We start from the raw sequence: 22,249 nt of genomic DNA, 5'->3' as shown, positions 1-22,249 counted from the left end.
CAGGATAAAGTCTCAAGAACTAAGACCATGGAACTCGGTTAAAGACTTCTCTACAGATTAGCATTATGGCTGTGTGAAATGGCACCGTTCCATTTCGCCTTCAGTTTCAACGGTTCGAAGGAACAGCATTCCGTTTTGAATTTAAATTTCGATTCGAAACAGCTGTTCCATTCTGATCCATCAAAACTGAAAGGCTGTTTTGATGCCGTTTCAACATTTCGCTGGGGATGGGAAGTCAACCCAGCTGAGTTGATTCCCCATCCCCAGTGCTAGATCGGGATGAGGGGAAGCGGAGAGTCATCCCAGCTGGGCTCTCTCCCAACCCCCGTGCTGCAATCGAGCATGGGGATGGAGAGTCATCCCAGCTGGGCTCGTTCCCACCCCCTGCATGCTGTGATCCGGGGGGGGGTGGTAATGAGCCCAGCTGGGATGACTCTCCATGCCTGCCAGACTGCAGCACTGGGGAGGGGAACTGAGCCCAGGCTCAGTTCCCTTCCCTGGCATTGTTAACAGCTTCCGGCAGCAGGAGACGGAGAGCCAGGGCTGTGCTCCCAGCTCGTGCTGGGAGCACAGCCCTAATTCTCCTCTGTCTCTTGCTGCTGGCTTCAAAACTCGAAATGTTTCAAAACGTTTTTACTAGCCTCATTTTATTTCAAGGCTGTTCCGAAGCCCTTCATTTCGATTCGATCTCACTGTTTTGAGTTCAAAATGAGTCGAAACAGTGTTGAATCGAAACAACTGGTGAAACTTTGCACGGTCCTAATAAGCATGCATCTATGCAAGGCCAGACAGCATTGATTTTTAAAAGACCACATGGCAATTTTGCAGATCTGTTCCCATAGAAGCATTCTCTGAAGAGCCTGGAGGTGGTGGTGCCTGCACTGATGCAAGTCCCTATGCATAATGGATTTCTATGCCTCTCTGAAGCACATTCTAGCTAGAACTATATAAAAAACCTTCAAATGTATATGTTTCTTTGGCTCTAAAAGAGAATTACACAACCCCCTCTAATAGTTGATTCAGTCTACACACAGGAACAACCTTCTTAAAAGGGAGGTCAGAATCTGATGAGGGGCTCAAAAGAGTGTTTTGGAGAGAAGATGTCAGGCAATAGCACATCTCCAAATGATTGCTTTCAGTCAGAGAGCTAACGTTTCAAACTCCTGCTTGTAACAGCAGGGGTAGATTTTTAATTAAGGGAAAACTCGGTAGACAGGTGAGCTTTTCTTCTACACACAAAACAAAACACCATCCAGATCCTAAAACAGAGGAAAGGGATAAAAAGATAGATTTCCCAAGTTTCAATTATTAGCTCTTCACATCGCTGTAAAGTTCTGAAAGCTGAGAGGTCTTAACAACACGGTTCCTTCAGCAAGTGAACAATCACATCTTTGCTTCTGTTAGTTCTTCCGTATGTAATAGATTAGGGACTAGCATGGCAAGCCATACGAGGAGAGGCTGAGGGATCTCACCAAGAAAATACCAAGAAAAAATATAGAATATCTTGACATTAATACGGTTTTGTACATCATTTCCTTTAAAGGCATACAAGCCACCTCGAACTGCTACAGTAAAAGTGATTTTCAGGTTGATTTTATGGACAGCCGGTGTAGTGACCACTAGTTATGTGGGCACTTACAAGCAATTTAAGGACTTCGGAAGTGTTTTCTTCCTGGATTCTTAAGATAAAAGAAGCACAAACCAAACCTAAGCACCATACATCCTAAAGCTTTGCAAAGAGGGCTTCTTAAATTCTTATGAAAAAATACCCAATCATTTACTTTTAAAAAACGAAATAATAATATTAAAAAAAAACCATAAAAAGGGAACACCTTCTCCACTTGAAACATAACTTGCCAATTACTGGTCTCCAAGAAAAGTGGGGGGGGACAGTCATTTTAACCGACTGCAGGGTTGGGAAAGGTCAAAGTACATACAGTTGTATGGATTCTGTACAAAAGGCATTCTCAAAACAAAGACTAAATCCTGCCTTTGCATAAATACAAGCACATTCCATGCAACTAAATGCATGGATCAAAGGGCAGAAATTAGTCCTAACAGGGAAAACTTGAAGTTTTGATGTTAATCAGAACATTAGTATTCCAATGTTATAACAATTAACAAAAGCATAAATAAACCATTTGAGTTTGAACTACCCAGTGCAGTAAAGTTACTATTGTTTTGAGCAGTATTTCTAAGGGGGCATGTCACTTTATTCTGGAGTAGCTTATGTCCTGTTTTGAATTCTTCATTTCTTACCTCTTCAGATCGCTGACTGATTTCAGTTTGTGAGAGTGTATTGGCAAGATCAGCTAAATGAGGCTCTAGAACTTGTCTTGTGCTGCCTCGAATCACTGAAGCTAGGATCATAAGGTGAGAAGACATGGGTGTCTTCTTGAGAGCTGACAGGATTAATGTCAAGGACACCTTTGGACTGACAAATGTTCCAATCAACTTCGCTGCTTTCACACACTGTAAAAGGGAATAAGTACAATTTGAGGATTATTTAGAAAACACAGAGACCATTCAATGCATTACGGCCCTCCTTTTTATGATTCCAGCTGTTTTTCAGATGCTTCAGCAATTGCCTTGTAGGCCTTTTCCGCTTACTCAGGAATCATTATATGCATGAAAAAAAATTCTTGACGTGTTCACAAAGCTCATAATGAGGCATGCAAGCACTCCTCTTAACATCAGACTGAAATGTCCATGAGAAAGTTGCCATGCACTGAAAAGAAGTACGTAACTTTTTATGCAACAGTCACCAGCTTAGTGTGACCAGATGTCTCAGATGTACTGGTTCAGGTTCCTCCCGCCGCAGTTTTGAAACAGGCTTTCAGCCACCCCCCGCATCTTTTTCCATATATATAAGAAATAATCCATTTTTGTTGTACTTGCTCTTCTCCAGACTGTGTTTTGGAGAAACAGCCTGGTATTACTCTCTGGCATGCTGAGAAGTAGAGTGTAGGTGGGAGCCTGGTGACAACACTGTGCATTGCCATGGAAGCAGAGCCTGCTGCTTTCAGTCTCTGATTCCTGGAGCCATCATGGCTGCCAACTGCTATGCATTGTACAGGATACTCATGTGTTTAGCAACCCTGTATGGCCTGCTTGTAGTTTTTGTGGCCTGTCATGTGTCCTCAGGAAACACCATCAAGACCAGAGATACATCTAGCTCACTGTTCTCCATGATAGTGGCCAGATGTTTCAGTCAGGTGCATAGAATTCAAAGACTGTCAGTTATTGAATTGTCTCTTGCATACTGGGAAAACTGCATCCTACCCATCCCTCCATTTGGTAGTATCTCCACAGTCCTGATCCTGGCAAGGAGAAGGAAATCTAGCAGAGTCCAAATACAAGAAGGAAGGGAAAAAATGTAAACACTATTGAACAAAAAGTTAGGATGACAAATCTCTAAGGAGAGAATGAAGCTTGATAGCCACTCCATATAGCAGGGGGAAAAAGTCATGGGAGAACTGAGAGTTGAGGCCTTTATACAGTTCTAGAGCAATAGATACGCTCCCACAATGACCCACTGCTTGGAAAAACCAGTGCTGTTACCACATAGCAGGACAGAAGATACCACAGTCCATTTTCTGTGGAGACCATGTCATGAAGGAGATATATATTTCTCCAATGTAACTGACTGTGTGTTAAATATAGACAGAAGGTAGAATCAGATGAAATCCAGAGATCTGCTCCTAAAAAGGATTTACGGAAAAATCTGGGAGGACCCAAAAAGAGACAAATATATTAATAAGAGGAAACAAAAGCTAGATGGCTATCCAACATCCTTAACTGTGAAACTATATTCATGGAAGCAAACTCAGGGTAAAAAATCAGACTAGGACACCTGAGCTATTCCTCCTTACTTTTCCATAGGTCAGAGGCTTGGAAGGGACCTCCAAGTTCTTTCTAGTCCAACCCCCTGAACCACTGCAGGAATCACTAGTCTTAAAACATCCCAAACAGTGCCTATCCAGCTTCTTGAAAACTTCCCCTAGGTGGCTTGTTCTACTTCTCTTACAGTCAGGAATCTTTGCCTAAATCAGCTTACCACAGTTTAAACACTCTGCCTTGTGTTCTGCTCCCTGCGAAAACAATGGTTCTCCATCTTCTTCATGTCAACCTTCCATATATTTGAAAACTGCAACCATGTCCCCTCTTTATCTACCTTTCTCCAAAAAGGTATATAGGCGTCAATCCTTCTATCTTTTGCATGCTCAGCAGGTTCCCTACCATTTCAGCTAATTCTTCTGCACATATGGATTCTTAAGTAACTACAATGGGTCAGGAACCTGAAAAATAACACCTCCAAATGCTTGGTTTCCCCTAATATGCAAGGCATTGGTACTGTAAAGGCAGAGAGATGAGATTGTGACTCTGCTCACTAGCTCAGCAATCTCAGCACGAGGTAGTGTGGCTGCAAACTAGATGTTTGGACTAGAATTGGGGGGGGACTGGAGAGAGACCAGATCTGGAATCTAGGAGGAGGATGCAGGTAGTAAGAACTTGGGGGAGAACCAAGAATAAGAATCAGAGAGGAGGGGGTGCAAAGAAGTCATATCACACATGGAATCCAGAATCTATGTATAGTGTAAGTGATGGTACCAATCCATACAGAAGCTTGAGTCATAACATCCGCATTCAGTCTAAGTGAAATCCACTGAACCACTTTTCCAGAGTAATAACAATTGGAAATCTTTTTTTTTTTTTTTTTAAACAGCTATTTATCCACATACTCCCCCTGACAATATGAAGATGTTAACAGGTATGAGATTTACTTCTTAACGTGATAAAAAGAAATCTGGCCTATGTATCCTTTGATAAATTTGGTTTAATTACCTTGTAAATACAGCCATGACCATCTAATCATTTATTAGCACTTTTTCTGTTGCCAGCTATCAGTAAAAAACATGCATTTTAAAGGATTGGTTTAAATAAATCTACCTAATATCCTTCTGCAAACACTATGAAAACTTACAGAAACAAAGCATTTTACTAGTAAAACTGATGTTCTAAACAATGATTATGGATATTACGTGGAATAAACATACCTCAATATTATGGTTGGAATATGTAGTGAAATTAACTAGAAAGGGCATGAACCGCACATATTTTCAAATGGAATTTGTTGCCCCAAGGCATTTACATCTTAATCTGCTGCCTATGATTTTTAGGAGGCTGTTAATGCTTCATTTGGTTGGCATATGAGGTTAAAAATACTTGAACAATTACATCATTGGTTTTCACACCAGTCATACTAAAATACGTCTACATAATGTCTACAGATATTTAGTACTGGCCAGAAGAGTATTTAAAAACTACCGGGTTTGTTCCCATGGTCTTTACTCAGGAAAAATGTCCACCGAGTTCAGAAAACAGAACAACAAGCAGCATCTCTGTATAGTTCTCTCTGAAACGCATTGTAAAAGGAATGAATTTTAAAGTTCTGTAAACTTGTAGAGATTTTGATTATTATTATTCTTTGGGGAAAGGGAAACTCATGATTTTGAGTTGCCTTAAAAGAAATAAACAGGAGAAACTTGTCCTCCTGCTTAACACAAATAATTACAACGTCATAGGGATAATGGGGACCTGGTGGGACTCCACCCATGACTGGACCACGGGTATAGATGGCTATACCCGGTACAGGACAGATTGAGAAGATAAAAGGGTTGGGGGTGTAGCTCTCTATGTTAAGGAAAGCTACACGTCCCTGCAAGCTGATATTGGCGACCAGGGTGAACGACTGGAGACCCTCTAGGTTAAAATCTGTGGGGAACATGGTGCAGGGGACACAATGGTGGGAGTTTACTACAGACCTCCCACCCAAAGTCATGAGCTTGACCAGGAGTTTGCCTGGGAACTGGCTGAGGCCGCATGCTCCAGGACCATGGTTCTCATGGGGGACTTCAACTACCCAGACATCTCATGGGAGGATTACTCGGCAAAATCCGAGCGGTTGCAAAGCTTCCTATCGTACTTGGATGACCTCTACCTGACTCAAGAAGTCTACAGGCCAACGAGAGGTAAAGCGCTGCTTGACCTGGTACTGGCCACTGGGGATGACCTAATCAGTGACCTAGTGATCGATGGGAAGCTGGGTGACAGCGACCATGAGCTGATCACCTTCACCATCCGCCGTAAAGCTGGCAAATCAGTCAGCAACACTGAAGTCCTTGATTTCAGGAAAGCCGACTTTGACAAGCTCAGGAGGCTTGTCAGTGAGGCCCTAAGGGACCACGACCCCAGGGGGAGGGGAGTTCAGGAAGAGTGGTTGCTCCTCAAGGGAGTGATCCTCAGTGCACAAGCTAAGGCTATTCCATCTAGGAGGAAAGGCAGCAAGAGGGCACAGCAGCCCCCCTGGCTCTCCAGGGATCTAGCAGACCTCCTGAGGTTAAAAAGAAAGGCCTACAAAGGATGGAGGACGGGATTCAAATCCAAGGAGGAATATTCTGTACTGGTCCGGTCCTGCAGGGAGCAAACCAGAAAAACCAAGGCTGCAACTGAACTCCAACTAGCTTCGAGTATCAAGGACAATAAAAAGTCCTTTTTCAGATATGTGGGGAGCCGGAGGAAAAGCAAGGGCAACACTGAACTCCTGCTAATCCAGATGGGACACCTGACAACTGACGCCCAGGAAAAAGGCAACCTATTAAATGGGTACTTTGTGTCGGTCTTTCATCAGTCCTATAAGACGCCCATGCCCACTATGTGAACGGGAGGTCGGGGTGAGGGAGATCCCCTGCCCTCCATCAATGCTGACCTCATGAAGGAACACCTTGAGAGGCTGGATACCTTCAAGTCAGCTGGCCCTGACAATCTACACCCCAGGGTACTCAAGGAGCTGGCAAGCATCATAGCCCAGCCTCTGGCATGGATCTCTGAGAACTCCTGGAGCTCTGGTGTAGTGCTTGAAGACTGGAAGAAGGCCGATGTGGTGCCTATCTGAGAGCTGAGAGCTATGGGGCTCTTTGGCCTGGAAAAGCACAGGCTCAGGGGTGATCTGATGGCCACCTATAAGTTTATCAGGGGTGACCACCAGTTTCTGGGAGAACGTTTGTTCACTAGAGCACCCCAAGGAATGACGAGGCCGAACAGTTATAAACTACTGTAAGACCGTGTCAGCCTGGACATAAGGAAGAATTTCTTTACTGTCCGAACCCCCAAGGTCTGGAATAGCCTGCCTGCCATTGGAGGTGGTTCAAGCGCCTACATTGAACACCTTCAGGAGAAATTTGGATGCTTATCTTGCTGGGATCCTATGACCCCAGCTGACTTCCTGCCCCTTGGGTAGGGGGCTGGACTTGATGATCTTCCAAGGTCCCTTCCAGCCCTAATGTCCATGAAATCTATGAAATGAGAAGGAAAAGAAACTGTGGGCTGGGTTTTTCCTTATGTATGATGCAAATTGCTGTTTTATAACTAAGACACAATTCTGAGTATCCCCTTGGACTTCGGAGGGAATTGAAGCCAAGGATCCTATCATAAAACATATTCAAGACTATTCAACATGGGATCTCTCTCTAGAGTATTACAGATATTTAAACAGGCAAACTTACATTTCTAACCACATTGCTTTCTTCATCTGAACACACGCGGTACAAAGTTCTAAGTAATAGCTCCATGTGCTGTGTAATGTGATCCTCTGCATGAAGCAATAATATATACAGAAGCTGAGATGATTTTATTCTTGTGCCTTCAACCCAGTCTGTCATATCATGACAGAGTCCAGGAAGAATTTTGGAGAGGTTTCTGGTAACAAGCTCTCGACATCCCAATTCTGGACGAACCACTAGGGAAAAAACAGAAGGAAATTTCAGCATCTGTTCTGCTGCAATGAGAAACTGACTTTAATATACGTTTCACAGAGCTCAACGCAGTTATTTGCAAATGTATTTATGTATGCTTGGAAAACTTCAATTGAGTGTACATGCTTTTACAAGAGAAGTTAAGAAAATAATTACCCAAAATGAGAGCTGTCAAGCTCAAAGTATACAATAATAAAAGCAAATCAAAACAATAACCACTTTCCTGTTGCTGTTATTATAACAGAGAAGCAGAAATCCCATTTTTTAAATCAAAACAAAATAAAACAAAGAAGAAAAACAAGACAAGCTAGACTTCTGACTACAAGCTTTGTGGTTTCCTCGCTCAAGCATAATTTGAGACAGTGAGCAGCAATATGGTTTTGAAATAGCATTAGAGACAAGTGCAACCAAAGAACCAAATGTCTTTCATGTCCACTAAAGGAAAAGACTAAAATTGGATCAAGAAAATTCTAAAAATTGCAAAGACAGGTTAACAGCCAAGAATAACAACTCAAAACGCTAGATGTAGAAGCCAGAAAAAAAGGTCCTGGAATAGGAAGCTGACATACTTTTGAAAAATTGACAGCATTGTAAAAAAATACTTGAACACCTTGAAAAACAAGCGAGGACAAGAAATATTTGACTCCTTGTGATCCCAACAGAACTGGGAGATACAAGGAATGTGTGTCACTCGTGTTTACAGAGAAAAATATGGAAAAAAACAAAACACCCGCGGAAAAAAAACGCTGGGTTGGTTTGTGCGTTAATGTGCACCAAAATACCAATCTTTCATTCAAACCCTTTTCAAAAGAGGGTGTAAAATATCATTATCCCTATTTTACAGGAATGAGGGGGAACCTTACGGCCAAAGAAGCAACTTGTTCAGTGTCAGACAGTAGGTAAGTAAAGGGATTTGGTCCCCGCACAGCTAACCCAGAACCTTACAGTCTGGACTATGGCAATACATTCAAGCGTAAACTTCTTTGGCAGCATGTTTTTTTGCACTTTTTGGAAGAAGCATGACATTATATTATTAAATCTGTATATATTTACATCATGTGAGAGAGGGAAAAGTCATCTGCCATAAATCAAAATGTTTACAACAACACCATTTATGATGTTTCTATACAGGTGTTAAAAACAAAAATTATTTATGCCGAAGTGCCACTGCAGAGAAGGAGCTGGGCAACATGCCTACTTATTCCTTACCTGCTGATATATTATTCTTTCCTGCAAACTCCCAGAAAGCAAATTCTTTAATTATCTCAGGATATTTTCCCTTATCTGCCTGAATGGCTACAAATAAAAAAGCAGCTTAAACTAAACAACATTCAAAGAATAAATGCCTATGAGGTATCTTCCTAAAGTGAAAATCTTTAAAACATTAAGACACTCATTACTGCCTCTTTTATCTATGGAAGAGAGCACTCGGGATTATGAAAATTGACAACGAATAGCAAAAGGTCAAACAGAGAAATCAGCTTGAGAAGACAAGTACGGAGTGGCATCCTATTTGACCTGAGGCAGAATATTTGTTAAGAATTCTCACCATTCTTTTTCAACAGTTCCTTCATTTCAGATGTTCAAATGCAGACATGTTATTCCTGTAGCTACCTGCTGTCAAATACTTCCCCTCCTTGCTATAACTGTCTACACCTGTGTCCTAAGGCAATGATTGCTATTGCTCAATGGAAAGCCATTCAATTGTTAGAAAAGCACAGAGTACTAGAGCAGCCTCCACTTTTCCTCTGACCTGCAATATCTGTCATCATGAGATCAAAGCACCAGGGTGCTGAGGTGTCAGGTTCATTAGCTCCCAAGTAGAAAAGGACTGCTAAGCAAAGTGTACAATAGCTCACAACAAAAAAGGAGGAATTTCTGGATGTTGAAATATAGATTTATAATGAATCATTCAATATACTGGAACTTAAAAAAAATTATTTGAAGAGGGAATAAAGAGAGGCAAGTGTCAAAAATACATCACCACAATTTTTAAAAAGTAAGGTATAAAGAAAAGAGTGCACAATAGCTATTCACATACAGACAAATACAGAAGATGTGATGTGATGAGACGCGTTCATTCTTCACAGTAATCGAAGGACATCGTTATATGCATAAGACCCAGTGGATGATCAACCTTTTCTCTTTTTCATCCTGTACAACTGTTACTATCAGGTGCAATCTGACAGTAAAAATAAGTATCGGGAAGTTGTATCTTAAAATAATTTACTTAGGACCCCAGTACAACATTACCAGTTCATTTCCTTAGACCATTCAGCAATTATATGTAGTTAACTGCACTGAAGACTTAATGGTAGAGCATTAGCAGTCAAGATCCACGAAAAGGCAATTCACCTGGGCACAGTTATGGTCTTGCCCAGCCTTGTGAAGCATGTTACCTCCTATGAATTCATAACAGTGACTGGCTGATGAAGTGGTTCTCTCTCCTACCCATAAAAAATTCCATTAGAAGTAAGCATGGCAATATGATGCATATAATTATTAAAAAAATGTAAATGATTTATAAAATACTATACTGGACTGAGGCTCCTTCCTTTAATATATTTTCATTTTCATGGTACAAGGACCAAAACTGCTAAGCACTGGGGTTTCCACTGCAATTTTGCTCATGGGACTATTACTGAGTAGGGAGTTACTTAATTCTCAGTTTTGTGGTTTTCGTGGAAACTGCAAAATCCAGGATTATCCTAAAAAAAATTTAATAAAAATAAAATGCTGGCTCTGCAGTGGGAGCCAACAGTCCTTGCTGCCAGGAGATGGTGTCAGCTGGTGGGGCAGCATGAAAGGCAGCAGACAATATGGCAGCCACCCTCTTGTCCCTCCTTCCCCCAGGAGCCTCTTCAAATCAGGGGCAGGGCCACTGAATAATGACCATGGAAAGAAAACGTTAGGCTGTAATCAACCCACAAAAGTTGGTTAGTCCCCCAAAGATTTTAGACCCCTAACTATGAGACATATCTCCAAATATACATGTTTGTTTTTTATAGAAGAGGCCACCATCAGCATCTCTTCTGAACATTGTCTAGGTGGGTACGCTACAGAAGAGGAAACCAGGGAAGGTGCAAGAGACAGCATTAAGGATCCTCTGAAAGTAGATTAACCAATTTTTCTAGTAAGTGATTGACAGTACCCTTCTCTCTCCTGCTTTTATCAATGGCACATGTGGGTCATTCCTAATGTTTCTAGTTTTGTGCCTTTCCCCAAAGTGGTGACTTTGGGGACTCCTTGGGTAAACTGTTGTCAGCAAATGGAAGGGATTGGGCTTGGTGGCCTTGGGGAATCCTTTCTGGTCCTATGCTTCTAAGAAGATGATTTCAGTATTGAACAGTGATCTGTTCTTAGTACTCGTGTGTGAACATAGATCTTCATTTATCCTCATATCTGCATGGCAAAACATCTTTGTTCTAGCACAGACAGCACTTGGAAAGATACTGAAACTGGTGTAGGACCTCTAAAGTAACATCATAAGAAATGAAATCTTTATCATCTGGGAAAATGTGATTTGATTCAAGAGTCTGGTGTGGTTCTTCTGTGAGGTCTCCAAAAGTACTTCCTAGAATAAAGATATAGGCTGTAGTCGTGTTGGTCTAAGAACATAAGCAGACAAGGTTCTTGGGGTAAATCTGACCAACTAAAATAGCTGGAAAAATTCTTTGCAAACTTTTGGGTACAAACACCCTTCTTCAGGCTGAGGAAGCACCAGCAGTTGTTCTGTGTTCTTCCTGGATGGAATAGAATAGAAGCCAGAGGCCAGTATGTGAGAATGCCAGTCAGTAAAAACACAAATTGATGCAGTCAGTGGGTGGGAAACAAGTGGCGGGGGGGAAGGGGAATGCAGATCTGGTGATAAGATATAGCTAGTAAATAGTAGAAAAGTTACCTGGGGCATCAGATGTTTGGCAGGTTATAATGTGCCGTAAATGCAACGATTTATGGCACATGATTTTTTAGTCCATGATTTTTTGTATCCTTTAGGTTGATGAAGTGAAGTTTGTAGGCTGGTCTGCGAAAGATGTTTTGTAAATTCCCTTTGAGGATTAGAGCTGAGAGATTGGAGAGAGAGTGGTTGTCTTGTGAGAAATGTGCCCCCACAGGTAACTGGGTATTCTCATCTCTGATTCCATGCACACTGAAAATCTTTCTGGTATGCAGTTGTAGCTTGGTTTCTCCTACATATTTTCCATCAGGGCATTTCTGGAGGTGCAGGTGTAAGACCCAGGAATGTTGATGATTCTGTTGTGGGGTGCAGTTATTTTGTGGGGGTGATGGAAATATGTTAGCAGGTTTTACATTTCTTGTCATGGCATGGCCTGGATCCATTTGGTGCATTTTGGGCCACAGGAAGTTTGCTTCTGGTGATGAGGTTGGCGAGGTTTGGTGCTTGTTTAAAGACTAGGATGCATAGTTCCTGGAAGATCTCTTTAATAACTGGGTCTTCTTCTAGTATAGGTTGCAATTGTTTGAGGATTTTCCATAAAGGTTCCAGGGAAGACTGTCATAACTAGTAGTGTGCGATTTATGGGGGTTTTCTTTCTGTACTGCAGCAGTTCTTCAGGTACTAGCTGGCTGGCTCTTTCAAAAGTGTGATCTATCTTTCTCTCTGGATGACTGTCGTTGTTGAGTGAAAGCCCTTTTGAGATTTGTGAGATGATAATCACAGGTGTGCTCCTTGGTGCAAATTTGGTGGTATTGGAGGGTTTGCACTGAGCAGAACACCCGTGATTATCACCTCACTTGTTTTTTTAGAATAGGAACATTTCTTAGGAAATCCACACATTCCTCAAGAGAAAGCTGCTAGGGTATCAAAGGAATGGAGTAGTGTAAAGGGGCCTCCTGCATGGGCATCTTCCTGAGACTAACTAACGAGATGAACCACTATGCTTTTAATGCTTTTGAAGTTAAAAAAAAAAAAAATGTAGCCACTTCACTTTTACCTATATTTAAGTTCTCAGGGAAAGGAACCCAATGTTAAAAGGAAGGCAGAGGAGAAAAAAATACAGAACTCTAGGAACTCATTTCAGCCATGGAAGATGTTTTCACTGGAACATTTTCTAGGTAATGTACAGCAATTTCCAAGAGTCAAAGCCCATGCAAAATGCAACTGTTGTTAAACGAAAACACGCAAGAGAAGACCTGCATACAGACTCTTCAAAAAAAGAGACAAGAGGTACCAGCGTGTCTTCTTTTTCCCCATTAGAGAGGATGTGCTGTCATGACTATGGTTTCCTTTCTGACTTCTGAGTATATGGAAGGAGGGTAGCAGAATAGTTGTAATGGAGGATAATGGGGTGCTGATGATGACATATGGTGTTGCAATGCACAATGTAGCCTCAGAATGGAAACTCAAGGACAAGACTGACAGAGAAAGCATTTGTTTTTACTGCAAAAGAGAAGCAACCTTTCAGAACTATATACAACATCTTTCATGCTTGTGGTAGGTCCCTTTTTCAGATTTGTAAGGAAAGGTGATCTTCAACAGAGACTTCTTAGATCATTTAAGCTCTGCATCTCAGCTCCCCCTTTGTAGAATGGGAACAACAATACAGCTTTTCAACCAGTCTTTGTCCATCTTCTCTCTTAACATTATAATCTTTTTGAGAAAGAAGCTTTATAAATGCAAAGTGAGGAAGTTCCTAACACAATGGGGCTCAGAGCTCAGTTAGGGCCCCAGCCACTACTGTAATGCAAATGAACGAATAAATTATAAAGGCTATGATACCAGAGTAATGTACTACCAGGTTGAAAAGTTAGTGTAGCAGGTGGGAAGCAGTTCGTGTTGTTCTCCAGTTCTGTTTTTAAGATTAGTGAATATACAGCTGACTCCCGCTTCCCATCCTTCTGTTCCCTTTGAATACAGATAAACTATAGCACTACTTTACAATTCCCAGGGCTGCTTTAAAGTGGTCTTTTATGTTCGGAATACCAGCCACAGCATTCTTGAAGACAGCTAAATATCTCCCCTGATCTTCATTGCAGAGAGCATTTATTTAAACCCCTCCCCCCCCCCAAACAAACAAAACCAAAACATAAAACAATTATCACTGTCTTGGCAAAGGCAAACAATGAAGGATAGGCAATTATATAAAATTCATGAGGCTGAACATCTATTAATAAGATTAACTCATGACAAATGGCTCTTCCATCCCATGGAAGCAAAAGCATTCTTTACCAGTTACATGCCCCTAAGCAAATATTAGAACTTATATCAGGAGGGGGAAAAAATAAAAAGAATAACAGATCAACTTAACTGTCTTCAAAGCTAAACAGTTCCGTCAAATCAGTCACCATTATGAAGTGCTTCCCCTCTCATTCGAGCATTACCAAGTAAAACAATTTTAACAAAAATATCATTTCAAAGGAGAAAGGACTCCGGAACCCACTGTCACAGAAAGGATTTTGCTGCTGGGGATTCTGTGATGTGATTGTCAGGTGGGGACCAGTCAAGCGTGAACTTGTTCTTTCCCACCACAAGAGCTTTTTGTTCAGTTAAATATAAGGACAGAAATAAAGAAGTGACCTATTTTAATCCTCTGTCTTGCCAACACCCATATGCATGTTTTTAAACATTCACTTTATGAACCTAAGACAGGAACCAAGCTTTAAAAGCCCTCTGTAAACAATACAGTGTTATAGCGCTCTGCTACACTATACTATATCAACTCTGAGTGCTTCCCTTTACTCCACATACTGCGACAGACTCTACCCAGAGTATCTACTTGAAGTTTTATATAATTTTAAAAGCAAAGCCCTTCTTCCATGAAATGTCTGAAAGTCATCTAAGCTGAGTCTTGAGCTCACTGCTCAGGAAAGATCCAAAGAGCATGCCTATACCACCCCAGTACAGTGCTAGGAAGCACTTTTAGGAAGCACTGTACTGAGCCAGAACAACTTTGCTTCGTGGGCATCACCTCCCAAATAGGAAGTAGTGCAGCAGTGTGTGGCAATGAACTCTGCTTTTCTAAAGAGCTTACTGGTATGCTTGCACCAGCCTGGGAGGTAGCATGTGACCCAGCACATTTCAGTGTCTCCCTAGCTCCCCTTCTGCTGCTTACTATACAGCCTCTGCCTAATGTGTAGCTCACTGCTGAGTAGTGAGATTGCAAAATCATTATTTCATGTATTCTTCAATGTGGAGTTTTTTATTCACTTTTCTCTACAATGCACTTGGCATTAGTGGAAAAAAATGGTTTAAATAATTGGATACAAACCAACACACGAAAGTGATGGGCTTATAGCAATACATTCCACACCATCTTCTTCATTTATTTTGGGCCAAATTACAATAGCTTCCCCGGCACTACATGTACATATGTAAAGTCCCAGAAAAGTCAATAGGACTACCTTCAGAATGAGGTGAGTAAGGGTATCAACATCTAGTCCTACTATATTTCTCATCACCTACATTTATTTGTAGTAATAGAGCAGACTTTGACCCAGCCTGATGAATATGACTTCCAAGGTTACAGGAAAGTCTGCCACCCAAAGAATCTGAAGTTTATCTCAGAGATGCAAGAATGTGGAGGCACATCTAATCATACAGGAATATGGGTCTGGAAGAGACATCCTGGGTCACAAAGTCCAGTCTCCTGCTGTTGCAAGCAATCAACTCATGTAATCCTATAGAACGCTGAGATGTACTGATGTTCTCTACAGACCACGTGGGGTTAGAAAGCCTGTAGCCTGCTATCAATTCTGTGGACAGACTTTGCTCTCCAAATTTACAATCCAGTAATTCACAGATACTAAAGTTACTGAAGCAAAAACTAAATGTCTGAAATAAAATGTGACTTTTGTATTTATAGCCAAAATTATTTTAGAAGGAGAGACTTACTGGTCTGACCTATTGGTCAACAAATGATTGTTTTTAAAAGCATATGTCCTTTTTTTTTCTCTACCCAACAATGAAGGCTCAATAATATTCCGTGATGGCTCAACAAAGTACACTTTTGACGGCATACAACAAGGCCCACTTGTTAACTCTATTGGTCTGGCCTATGCTTCCAGAAATGAAGTACGGATATTCTACCAAACTATTTATGCATATTCTAATTTCTGTCTCCTTCAGTCAAAAATCACCCATTCTGAGACTCCACTGATATCACCTGTATCAAAGCTACTACAATACCGCTTGGCTCCAGACCAGATAATCAAGACCTCCCCCACAGGCTGATACTATGGGCAATTAGCTGTGTGGCAGTCTTGATTTTACCTTCTTTTTTTTTTTTTTTTTTTTTTAAGTTGTCCCTTCTACAACTGGATACCCCTCACTAGAATTGGAGCAGCAGTACATAAAAATCTGGTGAACTGCAACAAGTGAATGGATTTTATATTTACTCATTTTAAACGCAATAAATTATTACTTTAGTAGAAGGAAATAATAATGGGAAGTGAAACTGGTTTTTAGAATGACATTGTTATTTTAGAAACTAATGGAACTATCTCAATTTATTAATTAATTTTAGCCAGCAGTCCCAGCCATTGTACAGTCTGGCTCTTGCATGTGCCAAGAGTGAGATTAGCCTTATGTTATGACCATAGTCCCACATTTTCTGAAAGTATAAGTAATTCTCAACCACAATTTGCAAGTGTGTGTGGCTCCATACAAGTTTGGGCATTGTTTGTTTTAAATTTGATAATAAAATGGACTTTTATATTCTCATTTCCATTTCTAGATCCTGCCTCTGTGTTTTGAGATTGTATGAATGCTTTCACCACAGGGACCAAATAGAAAGTACAAGCAGAATAAAATAACTGAAATATTTTCAACAACTAAGACTCCTCCTGCTCCAAAATCCACCTCAGGGAAGGGAAAGGTCTTAACTTCTCATTAAAGTAAATATAGGGAATAGGAAAAAAGATTCTAGGATTAAGACACTGATGAAGGTAGCCAATTACAGCTGAACAGCAGCAAAGGAGGGCAAGAAGCCAGGAGATAATATAATGGGACAGAAATGCAGAAAAGGAACGGGAATTCTGCAGACTGAATTAGCGCTTCTCTGCATTCTTTTTTATAGAATTTAATGCAAATGAATAAATAAATAATAAGGGTATGATACCAGGGAGAGAGAAGGACAGTTTCTCCATGAGCAAGACCCACCCATTCTTTTTCCTAGAAGCTAATTTAAACAACATTCAGTTAAAATGAACAGTCTTTCCTGGAGACTCCGAAGACTAGAAATGCTCAAATGCAGCAAGTTGGGTGTTTTGTGAATTTTTTCCTCTCTTCTTGTATACTTTTTCAGTTCTTTACCCTGGGTGAATTAGCTACAAGCTGGAGGGCAAGCCTAGATGCATCTCTAATTATTAGGTCAACTTTAATTGAAATATATTACAGGCAGTCCTCGGACTTAATGATGCAACTGGTTCCTGAAAACCACATCTTAAGTCGAAACGTCATAACTTGGAACCAATTTTACCATAGGAACAGTGTTACAATTGGGAGATTGGTTCCTTTACAACGGTCGATACTGTGTGCAGGTAGTAAGTGGCAGAAAGGGAAGAGAAGAGGTGTGGGGGGGGGGCAGATCAATGCCCCCCCCGTGAGGGAGAGACTGGGGCAGGGCTGGGATTGGGCCTGGCTGGGCAGGCACAGGGAGGGGGAGGTGGCAGCTTCCACCATTGTGTGCTGCTCGCCTGGCGGTTCAACCAGCAGTTCCCACCACTGGTCCGGGAGGGCGTGTGCCCCTGGATCTGCGCAGGGTGGGGTGAGTGGGGTCAGGGCTACACCGGGTTGCGCTCCAGGCGGGCAGCAGGGGCTACAGAGAATTTTCAGGTGCCTGCAGCCTCCCCATAGCTCCCGCCCTGCCCCCATCTGGGGACACATGCCCCCTCAATACCCTTCAATCCACGGCTCGTCTGGGGGCATGGGGAGGGTGGGGGGTGGCCTCTGCTGCTGCGCGTTGCATGTCCAGAGGCAGTGCAGCAGCTCTGCCCCATGCCCATCCTGTCCCAGCTAGGCGAGCAGCAGGAGGGCATGGGAAGGGGGAAGGGTGGGGAGGGCAGTGTGACCCCAGATCAGAGAGGGGTGGGCGGCAGAGCGGGGGTTATGGGGGAGCTGCAGCCACCCGAAAATTTGCTGTAGCCCCTGCAGCCCACCCAGAGTGCAGTCCCAGAGCTGCACGCCTCACCCCGCGCAGATCCGGGGACACATACCACCCCATGCCCACCCAGACCAATGGCAGGAACAGCGGCGGGAACAGCTGGTTGAGCTGTCAGACAAGCAGTGCCACAGCTCAGTCCTGCACCTGCCCGGTCCCGGCTGGGCAGTGCTTGCCCCAGCCCTGGTCCCAGCCCCAGCTCGTGTCCCAGCCCCTTCCTCACCATAGTAGGCATTGATCTGCCCCACCCGCCCTCCCTTCTGCCACTTACCAGCTGCATGCTGTATCAAACGTGGTAAAAATGAAACCCACGTTGGAATTTCAAAATGGGGTGTCAATTTATGTGTCATAAGCGACATTTGTCACAACTCAAAAAAGTCTTAAGTCGAGGGCTGCCTGTACACCAATTCCCAAATCAGAAAACTACTTCCCCTTGACCTCAAATCTGGCCCATGTAATAAAATTCAAGAAAGTATATTAAATAAAACGGACACAGATTTTGATCCAGGGATTCATTTTAGTATTGTAGCTTAGGACAGTGGCGCTCAAATCTTTGACCCTGCAGGTTGGCAGAATGGAAGTGGCATCCACACCCAGCCCCACATGTCTGACCTAGCATGCAGGACCACACTATTTGGCCCACAAGGCTCCCCACAGGTATACAGGAACTTGACAGCATAGAAGCAGAAATTAAAGCTGTCGCTGCTCCCCGGCCATCAAATTTTCGGAGCCAAGAGGAGCTCTGCAGGCTGGATGGTACAGCTTTGTGGGCCAGAGATTGAGCACCCCTGGCCTAGGACAACAGTAGAGAAATTGAATCAATGCTGGAAGAGGTCAATGCTCTGAGTAACCTGGAAAGCTGAATACTGTATCCAATTGCTATCTGTTCTCATACCTTCTCTCGAGTTATTAGTTTAATTTTTAGTAGATACACTGGCTACTAAACAGAAATCTGGCTATATAGATATGCATTACAATGGTAGGAACACTTAATGTACTGTTACAGTAAAAGAAAGAATTCAGTAAAATAAAGAATAGAAACAAATCAGATCTATTCACAATCATGAGAACTGTATCACTACACAAAGAGGTAAGCGTTTCAGGTTCTTTATTAAAATCTGCATAAACTAGGAATACTAGCCAAATGCACGTAACATTTTTTGTTTTCATTTTAATTCAGATGGATATATTACACTTTGATAACAATAACAGGGAAAAAGAAGAGACATTCCATAGTAAGCTTGTGAAACCTTCCTGTACAGTCTCTAGATCTTCAAGTCACACAGTACATAGTGTATAGATAAATTTAAATGGGATTGTCAAAAGCATTCCTTTTGGTCAATAAAGGTCCAACACTGAACGCTTCTGAAAATCCTACCTGGAACAAACAAATACATATTGATTGGTCCTGAGACCTCACACACAAACAACTGTCTGCCTTCAAGTGTTTATTTTTCACTTCTTTCTCTTCCCTTTCTCTACCACTACCTTTTACATACACATATATCATTATAAAAAAAAACCTGAGCCAGCTGTTTCATTTTCTCTATGCTTCCTACAATACTCACCTCCTTCAGGATAATGAGATGGTGCAACACTGAAGTCAAGTTTATCCTTAAGGTCTTCTTCATTTTCCTTCTCCCACTGTGAGCCTACCCTCTTCCAGTAACTCAGAGCCAATTTCCTACAGTGTAAAATCAGAGTGGTTTAGCCACTATGTCTAAAATACACCCACAGTGAAGGAATTTTAAAAACAGGCTGCTGGAGAGGAAAACACCTGCCTCTAATCACATGAAAAGTGTCTTTGAATAGCCATTGATAATTACACTTATACAAACTAGAGAGCAAGAAACATTTATTTTAATGTAATTAACATTAAATTCTATAAAATATCATAACAAGCCAGGGGAAAAATATTTTGACAAAAATAATGCATCTTGTATTCTAATCTTTTAATAACAGCATATAGTTGAATGCAACATTCAACTTTTTCTTTAGTTGCATAAAAGCTATGTGTAAAGATAAGTTGGTTACTAAATAAAAGATGAGGATTTTTTCCTGAACACCTACAAGTTACTTGAAAGAGCAGAGCTACTTTCATATAGCACAGGGGTGGGAAATTATTTTGGCTGGTGGGCCACTTAATGGAGTTTTGGTGAGCTGTCCAGGGCTGCAACAAAATCTTTCAGAAGATACTGGGGTGGCTGTGTGGTGGCTGGCATGAGCCTCCATGGTCACTGTTGTTTCCCCACCCTACCTGCTGCCCAAAGCAGTGCAGCAGGGGCAGAAGGAGGAGCTACTGGAGGCAGGGAGAGCCAAACGGTACCCTGGCAGCTGCCCTGGGATCAGCGCTGCCAGGAAGCTGTGCACACTGGCTAGGACTGGGGCCGGGGCCGGGGCCGGGGCCGGGGCCAGAGCTGGGGCTGGGTCAGCAGGCACAAGCAGGGCTTGGCTTCATGTGGAACACGACAGGGGCAATCGGTGGCCACATTTCACCCTCCATGGATATAAAATATGCATGGAAAAACGCATGTTATGTTCCACTGACCTGTTCTCAGGCATCTCATCAGTAAAGCTGCCGAGTAACACAGGAATCAGCTTGTGAAAGTAAGAATATCTATCTCGCAAGTGCAATAGCCATTCTCCAATGACAGTGGTAACTTCATGCCGAACCTAAAAGGGTAACACAACATACTGCTCGTGTTGTCACAGCTTTGTGACACGTAGGGAAGAATTACAAAAACAAATGGGAAAATCTGCCTAAGAGGAAAGAACATTACCTGTGGGATTTCATCAAAGAGTCTTTGGGTTAGGTGAGAGAGCACGTCATCCACAGACTTCCCATTGCCAAACTGGATCACTGCTCCTGTGGCCTGAATTACAGCCACACGAACTCTGAAGTGCTGGTGTGAAATGGTTTGCATTAAGGGTTTTATCAGCGACTCTGACTGCATGTGAAAGTGTTCTGTGGAGAGAAGAAAGAGAGGAAGCTCCATTGACCTTTGCTCATGTGCACAGACTTGCATATTTTCCCCCTTACTGTATAGCTACTGCATTTATCCCACTATGTCTATGCAGCATATGGCTTTCATTGGGACCATGAATTCAGACGGAAGGGCAGCATGTCAGCTACCCTCCTCTCGGGCCTATTAGCCCCCTTAGGACCTCCATAATCCTCCGAACTAGGCATCTTCTTCCATGGGCAGATCTAGGACTGGAAAAGGATTATGCATCATCCCATATGCACCCCCACACCCAACATTTTTCTCCAGTTAAAAAGAAACTAGATGCTGTACTAACAAGTGAGAGGCCTAGAGCTATATTATTCAGTTTAAGATCAAAAGGGGAAAAAAACAAAACAAAAAATCCCTTTATTGGAATGTGCTTTGTTTGCTATCTCCTATTAGGTATATAAACACAACACACTAGGCAAAAATAATCAAAAGACGTTGTCTCACTAGCCCCGTAGTCGTTAGAATTAAATGGACAGCTTGCCGATTCATAAAACTAAATCTACTCTTCCTGAGCGTCTTGATAGTGCTTCACTGAGAGTCAATAGTCCAAAGGAGAGCCACGCGCATGATCAGAGAGCAAGAAAACAGGCTTTATTAAGAAAGAGGCTGCAAGCTATGGGACTTTTCAGCCTGGAGAAAAGCAGGCTCAGGGGTTACTTGGTAGCAGCCTATAAGTACATAAGAGCCGTGCATCAGGATCTGGGAGAATACCTGTCCACCAGAGCACCCCAAGGGATGACAAAGTCCAACGGTCACAAACTCCTGCAAGACCATTTTAGGCTGGACATAAGGAAAAACTTTTTTACTGTATGACATCACAAGGCATGGAACAGACTCCTCCCAGAGGTGGTGCAAGCACCTACTCTGGACACTTAAAAGCATCCAAATGTTTCATGTTGCTGAGATCCTTTGACCTTAGCTGACTTCCTGCCTTTTGGGCAGGGCCCAATGACCTTACGAGGTCCCTTCCAGCCCTAATGTCTATGAAATCTATCAGCTGAGGTAGCATTTCCACACCTGAGTCAATGTTTTTGTCTAGGGTTAAAAAAAGGCCTGTGAGAGCAGCTCACAGACAGCACTACTGCAGAAAAAAACCTAGCTTGATTAAGGGAAGTATTAAAGTCCATTAAAAAAAAGAGAGAGGAGACTTAACACCTAAGAAATGAAGAGTTTAGAAGGAATCAATTATATCAGTAGTGCCCAACCCTTTTGCTTAGCGGGCCAGATGGACAATACCAGGTCTGGCTGGTGGGTCCAATCCAGTATGTGGGGCCAGCAAATGAGGCCCCATTTGGTGGCAGAG

The 22,249-nt window shown here is 42.3% G+C and overlaps 1 protein-coding gene across 3 annotated transcripts in view; it reads right to left on the bottom strand.

Annotated features, from left to right (window-relative positions):
* Positions 1-22,249, bottom strand: part of DNAAF5 (dynein axonemal assembly factor 5) — a 54,004-nt gene that overhangs the window by 20,708 nt on the left and 11,047 nt on the right. For all 3 annotated transcript variants that reach the window (XM_025215796.1, XM_025215794.1, XM_025215795.1), the window contains exons 2-6: positions 20,713-20,897; positions 20,481-20,605; positions 19,501-19,616; positions 7,566-7,798; positions 2,260-2,472 (exon numbers count right to left, since the gene is read on the bottom strand). In XM_025215796.1, coding sequence (XP_025071581.1) covers positions 2,260-2,472; positions 7,566-7,798; positions 19,501-19,616; positions 20,481-20,605; positions 20,713-20,886 — 861 coding nt within the window. In that variant the 5' untranslated portion in view covers positions 20,887-20,897. The remainder of the gene's footprint in view (positions 1-2,259; positions 2,473-7,565; positions 7,799-19,500; positions 19,617-20,480; positions 20,606-20,712; positions 20,898-22,249) is intronic.

This window comes from Alligator sinensis, unplaced genomic scaffold (genome assembly GCF_000455745.1).
Source record: "Alligator sinensis unplaced genomic scaffold, ASM45574v1 scaffold1084_1, whole genome shotgun sequence".
In the NCBI taxonomy this organism is placed as follows: Eukaryota; Metazoa; Chordata; order Crocodylia; family Alligatoridae; genus Alligator; species Alligator sinensis.
The sequence above is the reverse complement of the archived record's forward strand: the minus strand, read 5'-3'. Positions and strand labels throughout refer to the sequence as shown.